General features: G+C 47.3%; 1 protein-coding gene across 1 annotated transcript in view; it reads left to right on the forward strand.

Moving 5' to 3' along the window:
• LOC141084521 (collagen alpha-6(VI) chain-like) overlaps positions 1 to 13,074 on the forward strand; it is a 389,499-nt gene that overhangs the window by 364,518 nt on the left and 11,907 nt on the right. Inside the window, exon 36 of the mRNA XM_073569287.1 lies at positions 12,751 to 12,829. Within this exon, the coding sequence (XP_073425388.1) occupies positions 12,751 to 12,829 (79 nt within the window). The remainder of the gene's footprint in view (positions 1 to 12,750; positions 12,830 to 13,074) is intronic.

Genomic DNA, 13,074 nt, shown 5'->3' on the forward strand with positions numbered 1-13,074 from the left:
AGCTTGCAGAATACTAGCGTTTTCCAAGCGATCTGTAGCATCGCTTGGAAAACTGATTGATTGATTGATTGAAAAGTGTTTTACTAGTGTGACCAACTTTTTACTATTGAGGCTGCCTATGCGGCATCAATAGTAAAAGATATATAATGTGAAAAATAATAAAAAAAAATTTAAAAATGGTGTTTTTCTCACTTTCCGGCGTCCCGCGTCCCTCGACCGCGACTTCATCAAAGGTCACTGTCGCAAGGCATCGCTGGGAACGGGACTTGCCGGGAACATCACATGGATCATTAATTCTTACAGGGATATGGTACCCAAAAAAACCTTACATGCTCCGTCCGGGCCTCTAGTTCCTGATTTAACCCACATTTCTGTCTGGCTGCTGGATAAAAAAAAAATCTCTCTCTCTCTCCCCTTTACCCCTTTTCCCCCAGGCGCGGTTCCTTTAAATTTTTTACCTATCGCGGATCCGTACATCTCTCTCTCTCTCTCTCTCTATCCCCTTTTCCCCCAGGCGCGGTTCCTTTAAATTTTTACCTAGCGTGGATCCGTACATCCCTCTCTCTCCCCTTTTCCCCCAGGCGCGGTTCCTTTAAATTTTTACCTATCGCGGATCCGTACATCCCTCTCTCTCTCCCCTTTTCCCCCAGGTGCGGTTCCTTTAAATTTTTACCTATCGCGGATCCATACATCTCTCTCTCTCTCTCCCCTTTTCCTCCAGGCGCGGTTCCTTTACATTTTTACCTATCGCGGATCCATACGTCCGCCGATCCGCTAACACCCGTTTCTGTCAGTCCGCCTGCGGATCCGTTTTCCGCTATTTTGGCGGATTTTAACTGAAAGAAAAAACTGAAGTGTGAAACAGGCCTAACCTGCTTTCTGTTAATTTACAGTGATTTTAAACTCCAACTGCTTTTCGTGCTGGAGTGAAAAAAATTACTGGATTGTCATCCAAACAGTTTAACCTGATTTGTGTTTAATTACAGACATTTTAAATAAAAAAATATAGATTTTGCCTGCTGGAGGTGACCACATTTTTTTGTGAAAAAAATTATGGCATTGCCATCCATACAGTTTAACCTGCTTTGTGTTAAATTATGGCACTATTAAACTAAAACAAAAAAAAATTTTGCCTGCTGGAGGTAACCAATTGTATTTGTGAAAAAATTGTCTGGATTGTCATCCATACAGGTTAACCTGCTTTGTGTTAAATTGGTGGCTTTAAACTTGAAAAAAAAAAAACATTTTGTCTGCTGGAGGCAACCATTTTTTTGGGTGAAAAAATTGACTGGATTGTCATCCATACAGTTTAACCTGGTTTGTGTTAAATTATAGTGGTTTTAAACTGAAAAAAAAAACACTTTTTGCCTGTTGCAGGGGACAAAAAAATTTTTTGTTTAAAAAAATGTTCAATTAATCAAGGAAACATGGTTTCCAGAGACCTAGCAATTAGAAAGTGTGTAAGGTGTGCTGTAAGGAATGGGGAAGTGGAAGTGCTGATGATGGTGTACGCAGATGCTGAGGACATGGGGCAGGTGCAACTGCTGGAGAACAAGAAACACGCCCATCCACGACACATCATTTCCTGCCCCATTTTGCAGGGAGGCCCAGGACACCACTTCTGAAGCCAGACCAGTGCAAACAGGTGGTTGGTTGAATAGCAGATAATTCTTCCAGTATGCTTGCCAACACAACAGGGTCGAGTCTCACCAGCCAAGAATCTGGGTTACTTAATCCTCACCCTGATCCTCCTTCCTCCCACCATGTCTAGTTCCAGGAAACCAATGATCTTACACTAGGACACTCTGAGGAGCTCTCTACATCATAATTTCTTGATAGTGGCCTCTCGTCCTGCATGTTCCAAGTGGGACAGGACGAAATGCTGTTTAGTGAATGCACAAAACTTAGAGCAGTCACGGTCACAAGAAGATTGTGGTGGGGAACAGCAAATTTTGTCTAAGGATGTAGATAATGATGAGACAGTTGTCGATAAGTCATGTTGTTAAGTCACCAAGTCTGGAGGACCAGAGTGCTGCAATGGAACACAAGTTGGTGGATGACAAAGTCACTGACCTAACCTGGGAAGCTGGCATGCAGAGCGAAGGCAACAGCGCTGAGGCAAAGGGATCAGGAGCCCTGAAACAGGCAGGAAGAGGCAGTGGGGTGACCAGAAGGAGAAGGTGGGCAACTGTGAATTTCTCATGCATTTCTCCGTCAAATAGTTAAGTGTTCCTCAGTCTGGGACTTTTTTAAAGAGAGTTCTGAGACAAAAAAAATAGTAATTTGCAACCTGTGCCATACCAATATCAGCAGGGGCCTGACTACTAAGAGCCTAACCACCACCAACATGATCAGGCACATGCCATCTAAGCACCCCACTCGGTGGACAGAACGGCATCTTCCCCTGTGCTAGGTCCTTCCAAATCAACAGTCCGTGAAACTGGCACAGATATCTACTGCCCTGAACCTGTCCTTGCACATTCTTAGGAACAATCATCAGGCACTTCCAAATACTTGTCTCAGGACAGGGTTCAACTGTCCCTACCCCAGGCTTTGGAACGAAAAATAAAGTTCAAAGCCAGCCACCCACAGGCCCAAATGCTAAACGAGCACATTTCCAGACTGTTTTCCATGGAAATGATGTTGTTTAGGCTTGTGGACATGGAAGATTTCTGCTGACCCATGGTGGCACCCGTCCCTCGGTATTCGGTACTGTCATGCTCACGCCCTAACTGGTAGGCGTGAGCCAGGGGGTTGTGGACCCACTGGGCAACAAACCAGACTACCCTGGAAGGGGCGTGACTAGGACAGCTGCCTTGGTTTTCATTGGAGCCTTTGATGGTGAGGTCACGCTTGTGCAGCAGGCAGCTGCCAGATGCCACTCCAGGGTGGTGTCTGGCTGTGGCTGCTGATCCCACTTGGGGAGACAGTGGCACGGCAGAGACACAGGGCAGGCTGGCACGGCAGAGACACAGGGCAGGCTGGCACAGCTGAGACACAGGGCAGGCTAGAGTGATATATGAAGGAACAGGTAGAACCCTGTTCACACAGCAGGTACAGGAACAGACAGGAAGGAGTGGAGTATGACGGAACAAGTTTGGACCTGTTCACACAGGAGGTGCAGGTACGGATACAGACAGGAGGGAGTGGAGAATGAAGGAACAGGTTTGGACCTGTTCACACAGGAGGAGAACTGCAAGACTGTGGAGAAGAGCTACAGAACAGCAAGAGGTTCTGCAGCAGCAGAACCAAAACCGCAAGAGTACGGAGCACAAAAAAGTACAGAGCAGGAAGAGTCACCAGAGTGCGGCGTACAGGCAGAGCGCCGCAAGAGTGCAGAGTACAGGCAGAACCGCAAGAGGTTCTGCAGCAGCAGAACCAGAACTAAGCAGAGAGAGGAAACACAGGGAAAGACACAGCAAGGAAAGAAGCCAGACAAGGAGACTGACAGACAGAGGTAGGACAGAGTTCAGACAGGGTAGCAGTACGAGACAAGCTACAAGGCCAATTACATAGGGACCAGAGTAAACACAGATGCTAAGCAAGGCTAGGAGGTAAAGCGCAGGGACCAGGAAATACTGCCTCCTTTATGGCGGCAGGTCAGGTACAAGACAAAGCTACGACAGAGACAGAGAATAGCAATAAAGCCTCCTGAGAAGGCGAGACATAGGACAGGGCCCGGCCTACTCAGCAGCAAGAAAGTAACAGATTTAACACATTGCACAGGCAGAGTCCATTGGGAGCAGCTGCCCTAAATAATAGAGGGCCCTTGGTAATTGGCCAGGGACACATTAGGCAGGTGCACACTGATTCCATAAGAACCAGAGAGTTCTGGCGCCACCCCCTATACACACAGCCAGGAAATATGCACAGAGCAGAGAGGAGACAAGAGACAGAGAACATGGAGCTGGCAGCAGACAGAAATCACAGCATGGCCTGGAGCAGTGAGAAAGTTAATGAGTGGGGAATGGGAGGCCATGCAGCGATGCCAGCACAGTTGTTACAGTACCCCCCTTTACGGCCCTCCTTCTTTAAGCCCACCAGAATAACTTGTAGAAGAAGGATAGGAGCACACATAGTCAGAGCCTTCACAACATTCCTCGGGTAGGAAGAGGTAGGTGTGACATTAGGGATCTCAAGATGCCAAGTCTCTTTGTGTCCAGCAAGGTCAGCTTCCCACACTGAAGATAGAAGGGCCAGGACTTCTTTCATCTGGCCGACAGAAAGCAGGGACTTGGAAGCTTCTGTTTTGACCTCAACATCAACCGGCCCCCTGGAAACTGAAGACACCTTCACTGGATCCAAGTTCCGCCCGTTATCCCAAGAAAATTGGACCTCCTCCTTTGGATCAGAGGGAAGCACCTCTGCCTTGGCATCTTCACCAGCCGGCCAAATGGAAGCCGAGGGTACCCGTACAGGATCCATCCTCTGCCCGTTAACTAGAGAAAACTGGATCTCTCCCACCGGCTTGGTGAAAAACGGGGACACAAAAGCCTCTGTTCCAACCGCTTCATCCACCTGCCACACGGAATCTGAAGGCAACTTTACAGAAAACATCTTCTGCCCATGGTCCAGAGAAAAACTATCAAGTGACAGGGATGTTCCTGGGAACTAGTCAGTGGTATTGTCACAGGAGGTGTGCGGAGAGGGTGCCACTGCTTCCTTCACTTCAGTGAGGTCAGCACACCGTGACTCAGTAGCCAGCAGATCAGTGGTATAGTCGCTGAAGATGTGTGAAGAGAATGCCTCCGCTTCCCCCTCTTCGGAGTCGTCATCACACCTTGACTCGACGAATAGCAGACCAGATGAAGAAGACGACATTGCTGACTGACTCTGACGCAACGGAACCAGACACCTTTTGTCACTTGGTTGTTTCAACCGAAGCACCTTGCTGGGTCTCCAGACCTGAATTGGAACAAGAATCTCTGGCTCAGAATGATGCATGGGCATACAAGACAACAAATGGAAGATGAACTTCTTTGTGTACAATGCTCCGACTTGGAGCCGTAGTTGTCCCTCCAAAACTAAACTGTTCATAAGTAGGGCTCGGCCATCACCAAACACCCTTGCCGGACTCAGGAGCTATTGAATAGGAACTACACACTGGCTCCAACTGGCTTGCAGCTTTAATACATTTGCTGGCTGAAGCTCCCACAAGGCACTGAAACAGTCACAGACTTTATTGGAGGGGAAGTACTCTCACGAATGGCAGCCTCTCTTACTGGCCCAAGGTTCTGGAGCTTTAGATCCTCTGGACAGAGTCCGTCTGGGTGTTCCTCACAACCGCAGCGACACCATATGCCCTTCTTATGGCGGGTTTCGGGCTGCTGCTTTGCCAGCCCCTTCACATCAACTGTCTTAGGTTTCACTTGGGTAGCTGCCTTAACAGGTAGAGGAACAGGAGGGTCACAGATGGTCGTGGTCTTGCGTGGCGGTTCCTTCACAGGTTTCGCCCATCTGGAGCGCCTCTCGGGTCTAGACAGGGAAGACTTCGCCGGAGCAGCTGGACGAGGCACATCAAAGACTCTACAGAAGGCCACCAGGAAGGCCCATAGGTTCAGGACGATATGATCCCCTGCTTCCCAGAGGGGACAGATCCATAGTAAAGCATCTCCTGCTAGGTAGGACATGATGTATCCCACCTTGACCCGGTCAGAGGGGAAACAAGCTACATTCTGCAGGATGTAGCGCAAGCACTTTTCCAGGAACCCTTGGAACTCAATAGGATTCCCATAGAACCTAGGTTGGCCTGCTGGGTCGTGCTCCTCATAGGACAGAAGTTGCTCGTAGATAGCCTTAGAGACTATGATTGGTTCAGAAGTCTCAACAATCTGAACAACCCTTGGGGGAACAAATTTTTCAGGTTGCTCATGGTGCTCTGCAAGCGAAGGACATGGGACTCAGTGGGGACCGTGGCCTGTGCAAGCTGTCTCGCTCACACCCTGACTGGTAGGCATGATCCAGGGGGTTGTGGCCCCACTGTGCCACAAACCAGACTAACCTGGAAGAGGCGTGACTAAGACAGATGCCTTGGTTTTCACTGGAGCCTCTGATGGTGAGGTCAGGCTTGTGGGGCATGTAGCTGCCAGGTTCCACTCCAGGGTGGTGTCTGGCTGTGGCTGCTGATCCCACTTGAGGAGACAGTGGCACGGCAGAGACACAGGGCAGGCTGGCACGGCAGAGACACAGGGCAGGCTGGCATGGCAGAGACACAGGGCAGGCTGGCACAGCAGAGACACAGGGCAGGCTGGCACGGCAGAGACACAGGGCAGGCTTGCACGGCTGAGACACAGGGCAGTTTGGCATGGCTGAAACACAGGGCATTTTGTCACGGCTGAGACACAGGGCAGGCTGGCAGAGTTGAGACACAGGGCAGGCTGGCAGAGTTGAGACACAGGGCAGGCTAGAGTGGTATATGAAGGAACAGGTAGAACCCTGTTCACACAGCAGGTGCAGGTACAGGAACAGACAGGAGGGAGTGGAGTATCACGGAACAAGTTTGGACCTGTTCACACAGGAGGAGCAGGTACGAGTACAGACAGGAAAGAGTGGAGAATGAAGAGGCAGGTTTGGACCTGTTCACACAGGAGGTGCAGGTACGGATACAGGCAGGATGAGTGGAGAATGAAGGAACAGGTTTGGACCTGTTCACACTGGAGGAGAACCGCAAGACTGCGGAGAAGAGCTGGAGAGCAGCAAGAGGTTCTGCAGCAGCAGAACCAGAACCGCAAGAGTACAGAGCACAACAGAGTACAGAGCAGGAAGAGTCGCCAGAGAGCGGAGTACAGGCAGAGCGCCGCAAGAGCGCGGCGTACAGGCAGAGCGCCGCAAGAGTGCAGAGTACAGGCAGACCCACAAGAGGTTCTGCAGCAGCAGAACCAGAACTAAGCAGAGAGAGCGACACAAGGAAAGACACAGCAAGGAAAGAAGCCAAAGAAAAGGAGACTTACAGACAGGGTAGCAATACGAGACAAGGTACAGGGCCAAGGACACAGGGACCAGAGTAAACACAGATACTAAGCAAGGCTAGGAGCTAAAGCACAGGGACCAGGAAATGCTGCCTCCTGGAAGGCGGCAGGTCAGGTACAAGACAAAGCTAGGACAGAGTATCAAATACCGTGCACACTCAGGGATTTTTTTGCATAAAAATCAGAATTTTAATACATACAGTAGCCACTAGTTACTGTAACTAGTGGCTACTGTATGTATTAAAATTCTGATTTTTTTGCACCAAAAATCCCTGAGTGTGCCCGGTATTTGATACTTAGTTATAAGGTTTGGGAACCTACTGTGTGGCACCTCCCTGTTTGGCTGTGCTAACATTTATTTCTATATATAAAGCTAGGACAGAGACACAGAGATTAGCAATAAAGCCTCCAGAGAAGGCGAGACATAGGACAGGGCCTGGCCTACTCAGCAGCAAGAAACTAACTGAGTTAACACATTGCACAGAAAGAGTCCATTGGGAACAGCTGCCCTAAATACTAGAGGACTCTTGGTAATTGGACACATCAGGCAGGTGCACACTGATTCCATAAGAACCAGAGAGTTCTGGCACCACCCCCCCTATACACACAGCCAGGAAATATGCATAGAGCAGAGAGGAGACAAGAGGCAGAGAACATGGAGCTGGCAGCAGACAGAAATCACAGCATGGCCTGGAGCAGTGAGAAAGTTGGTGAGTGGGGAATTTGAGGCCATGCAGCGATGCCAGCAGGGTTGTTACAGGTACTACGCCACCACAATTTCTCCTGGTGTGGCATCCCCACTTTGTACCAGCATGTGTCCAGGATCATTACCCGTGCCCTTACCAATAAAGTTACAGGGGTGGTCAACTTAAATTCCGACATGTGGACAAGTGCTTGTGGCCAGGGATGATACAGCATGGGTTTTTTAACTAATAAGTCATGTCAGTCTAACTTAATTTCCTTCTATGACAAAATCACTGATTGGGTGGATCAGGGAAATGCTGTAGATATAGTATATCTTGACTTCAGCAAAGCATTTGACAATGTATCTCACACAATCCTTATTGAAAAAATGGCTAACTATGGAATGAACAAGGCAACTGTTAGGTGGACTCATAACTGGCTTAATGATCTGACCCAAAGAGTGGTCATAAATAGCTGCACATCCAGTTGGAAGAATGTAAGAATGTCTCAAGCGGTGTACCACAGGGCTCTGTCATGGGCCCTGTATTGTTCAACATCTTTATCAACGATTTAGATGAAGGAATTGATGGTAAACTGATTAAATTTGCTGATGACAGAAAGCTAGGAGGGATCGCTAATACTAGAGAAGAGAGAGAGGGGATTCAAAAATATACAAATAAACTGGAGCAGTGGGCAGCAAGTAACAGAATGGTTTTTAACAGGAAAAATGCAAAGTACTACATCTGGGCAATAAAAATGAAAAAAGCATAAACAAAATGGGAGGAATAGGGCTAAGCAACAGCACATGTGAAAAAAACTTGGGTATACTAATAGATCACAGACTGAATATGAGTCAACAGTGTGATGCAGCAGCAAAAAAGGCAAATGCAATTCTAGGATGTATTAACAGAAGCATACAGTCTAGATCACATGAAGTCATTATTGCCCTCTGCTCCTCTTTGGTCAGACCTCATCTGGAATACTGTGTCCAGTTTTGGGCACCACATTTTAAAAAAGACATCAACAAACTGGAGTAAGTTCAGAAAAGAGTGACCAGAATGGTGACCGGTCTGCAAACCCTGTCTTATGAGGAAAGGTTGCAGGATTTGGGAATGTTTAGCTTACAGAAGAGAAGACTGAGAGGAGACTTAATAGCTGTCTACAAATATCTCAAGGGCTGTCACATTGTAGAAGGATCATCTTTATTCTCATTTGCACAAGGAAAGACTACAAGCAAAGGGATGAAACTGAATGGGAGAGGAGACAGATTAGATATTAGAAAAAACTTTTTGACAGTTAGAGTGATCAATGAGTGGAACAGGCTGCCACAAGAGGTGGTGAGTTCTCCTTCAATAGAAGTCTTCAAACAGAGGCTGGACAGACATCTGTCTTGGATGATTTAGCGAATCCTGCTTTGAGCAGGGGGTTGGACCAGATGGCCCAGGAGGTCCCTTCCAACTTTACGATTCTATGATTCTATGAATCTACATTTCCCTGAAAGCACACTGGGAGAACCATGTGGAGGCCGGGGCCAGGTCCAACCCTAGCACGGTACATTTTCTATCAACGTCGAGGATTACTGGCCCTACTTCTATCAGGGTTTCCTTTCCCTCCTACACCATTTTCTGCATGCCTTCCTGCTCCTACTCATCCTCAGTCCTGGATTTGTCTTCTCGCAGCACGTCATCCACATTAGCCAGAAGTTGGAAGCTCTGCCTCAGTGAAGTGGCAACAGGATCTGCTGAAGCTAATTTGTCTAAGAGACAAACACTACAATGCCACAAAGTTGTTGAAAGGAATAACTGACAAGACAGATCTGTGGCTCTCACCGCTGAACCTACAACCAGGCATGGTCATGTGTGATAATACCTGTAACCTGGTGGTGGTTGTGAAGCTTGGCAAGCTCACACACATACTATGCTTGGCCCATGTGCTCAACTTGGTGGTTCAGCAGTTTCTGAAAACCTATCCTGATTTGCCAGAGCTAATTGTCTATGTACGTTGCATGAGCACCCATTCCTGCAAGTCAGTTACAGCTACTGCTGCCCTGCCAGTGCTGTGCAGCACATACAAGTGCTAGCTCACCTACTGGTGTACGATGTGACCATGCACTGGAACTCCACATAGCACATGCTGGCAAGACTTTGTTAGCAGCAGAGGCCAGTGGTTGACCACCAGCTCCAATATGCCCGTCGGTATTCTGGTCATCCACCGCACATAACAACTAAAGATTGGGCATGGATGGCTGACATTTGTATGGTTCTCCAAGACTTTGAGGACTCTACAAAGATGTTGCACTATAATCAGCGCAACAATCCCACTTCTGTGCCTACTTAAACAGTCACTGCTTACAATTATAAATGAAGCTTTTCATGTGGGGCAGGTGGAGATGAAGACAGACATAAAACAGGGAAGTACTACTCAGCCCAGCCTTATCTCATCTGCTCAATATGGATTGAGTAACAATGAGGAGGAGGAGGGACAGGAGGGGGTTGCAAGCACAATAGAGACTAGTATCCACACAAGCTTTGTCCTACATGGATGGGCTGAGGAAGGGAATGACAAGGAAGAGAGGGAGGAGATGGAGAGTCATTATCATGATGGAGACAGGGAAGTGTTGGCTATAGGGAAGTTAGCACATATAGCTGACTTTATGTATCGCTGCCTTTCCCATAAACCTTGCATTATATTCATCTTTACCAAAAAAGAGAACTGGTTTTTCACCCTGCTAGACCCACGCTACAAGGAGAAACTTGCAACTCTCCTTTCTGAAGCTTGGATGTCTGCTAAAATGGTGCTATACCAAAAGACCATTGTGGAAAATATGTTGAAAAAATTCCCATCAGACAATGCTAACAGCAGCGTGCAAGCTTCCTTACCCAACCAAGAAGGAGAGGTGAGGGAAACACACACCAGGTACAGCAGAAGCATGGGTACATTGTCAAAGGCCTGGGCCAAATTCACAACACTGTCCCAGCCTTCAGGCCCTGATGACCGGGTATTTTTGACAAGGAGGGAAAAGTTTTTAAAGATGGTCAAGCAATACCTGGCCGATCAAACCAGTGTACTCCCTAATTCATCTGCAACCTTAAGCCATTGAGTCTCCAAGCTGGACACTTGGCATGAGCTGTCTGTCCCTCTATGCCTATGTAGGTGTTGTGCTGCCAAGTAATGAGTTTTTAGTGTCGCCAGGGGGAGGGGTCATATCAGACAGGCGCTTTCGCCTGTCAACAGAAAATGCTGACAGACTCACTCTGATAAAAATGAACAAAGCCTGCATTAGCCCCAACTTTTTCACACCACCAGATGACAACAGTACATGAACTGTTTTTAATCTGAAATATTTGAACGAGACTCTCCAGCTGTTGCTTTCAAGGAAGTATGGATAACCCTGCTTGTAATTTTTGTCTCGCTTCGCACTGGGTGAAGAGCCTTTATGTGTGTAGGAGAATGTGTGTAGGAGTACCACAACTACACTTTCTTCTCAGTATTTAAATGAGGCACTACAGTTCGTGTCTTCAAGGTTATATTGATGACCCTACTTGTAATTTTTGTTTGGCTTTGTACTGTGTGCAGAGCCTTTATTAGTGTAGGATTACCACAACTACACTTTCTTCTCAGTATTTGAATGAGGCCCTTCAAGGCTTTATGGATGACCCTACTTGTAATTTTTGTCTGACTTTCCACTGTGTGCAGAGTCTTTATGAGTGTAGGATGTTAGCGCCACACCGGAGCCCTGCTCTGTCAGGCAGGGTCTCCGGCGTGTCACTTCACTCACCCGCGCTGTGGTCGGTTCTTCCCTTACTCATGCTCTGCAGTCTCCCAGCAGAGCTACCAGTTGGGTTTCCAGCCATGTCCTTAGGGCACGCGCACGCACGCTCCCACCCTCTTAAAGGGCCCGCGCATGCACTTGCTATTTCCTCACCAACCAATAGCTGAGAGGCATTGTGTATATATTGCTTCCTCCCCACTGGGGAGGTGCCTGAGCAACCTTCATGTTTTGCAGTCTATGTTGTGTAAGGTTGCATACCAGTGCCTGCTGCACCCTGCTGCAGATCCTGCCTGCTGCACCGTTGCAAATCCTGCCTGCTGCACCCTGATGCAGACCCTGCCTGCTGCACTCTGATGCAGACCCTACCTGCTGCACTCTGATGCAGACCCTGCCTACTGCACTCTGATACAAGCTCTGCCTACTGCCCTCTGATACAAACTCTGCCTGCTTCTCCATCCAGTCTGTCTTCTGGGTCCAGCTGCTGCGCAACCATTGGTCTGTCCTGGAGTGGCACCTGGCATTCATCGGGAGCTAAGTCTAAACACACCATCAGAGGTTCTAGTGAACAGTCCGGTGCTCAATTAGTCACGCCCCTCCAGGCTCTCCACAGTCCATGGCACAGTGGTTCCACAAACTATGTCCCTGAATTTTCTGGTACATGCAGAATTGAAAAAAAACAACAATATCTCCACCTTCTCCATTCTGAAAATGTAATGCAAGTGCAGTTCAATTTTTTCAGGGCCCCATAAACTTGCATAGCCGATTTTGATTAGACCTTCGGATCAAAACCGGACATGTCTCTGATATTTTCCGTGAACCACTCAGACCAAGGAAAAAGTCGGACATGTGAATGGCATCACAGCTATGCTATGAGCACTATCGATGAAAATCACGGATAGCACTTATATGCAAAAATCGGCTGTCTGAATGAGGCCTTATTCAAAAGACCTCTCTACTGAGCGGTCCTGTGTTCTGTATGAGAAGGATGGTGCCAGGCATCTCGAAAAGCGACTTATCTCTTAAAGAACAAGAGGATCGGCAGTCTGAAATCAGACATGCTGGGTCCTTATTTTTCCCTGACATTATTTGTCAGAAAGAGTAGGGGCCTGCACACACACAAGACAATCATGTAAAGATTTCGATATCAGCAGATTTGGCTGATGTTAGTACTATCACATTAGTAAAGTGACCCCAGAGCAAACACAGTACTTACACTTCTGGAGGACTTTGTATGTCGACCTTTTATTTTGTAGTAACATTTTGCTGTAATTATTATATTTACCATTATATACTAATAACATGGGTTTCATTTTGGTGTCTTGACAGTATCAATAAACAGATATCCACCGCCAGTGCTGAAAGAGAAATGTTCTAATTTATCTAAAGGCAGAAAGAAAAGATTAATGTGAGTATTCCTTTTGAAAAGGCTAATGTCATGCTGCAATAAGAAAAATACAGCTATCAATAAAATATAGCATTTTTAAGAGTTAAAACAAATCATTTCCAACATCATAGCTGTAGGTGTAGAGCAGCTAACACTTACTTCTATCTTAAAATTTGAGACTTTTTTTTATCAATTGAATGTTTTCTGAAAATGTATATGGTCTGCTTGGGCATGCTTTTACTGCACAATTATTCCTGCCCACCACA

Source organism: Dendrobates tinctorius, unplaced genomic scaffold (assembly GCF_039654945.1).
Source record: "Dendrobates tinctorius isolate UK_male_01 unplaced genomic scaffold, ASM3965494v1 ptg000005l, whole genome shotgun sequence".
NCBI lineage: Eukaryota > Metazoa > Chordata > Amphibia > Anura > Dendrobatidae > Dendrobates > Dendrobates tinctorius.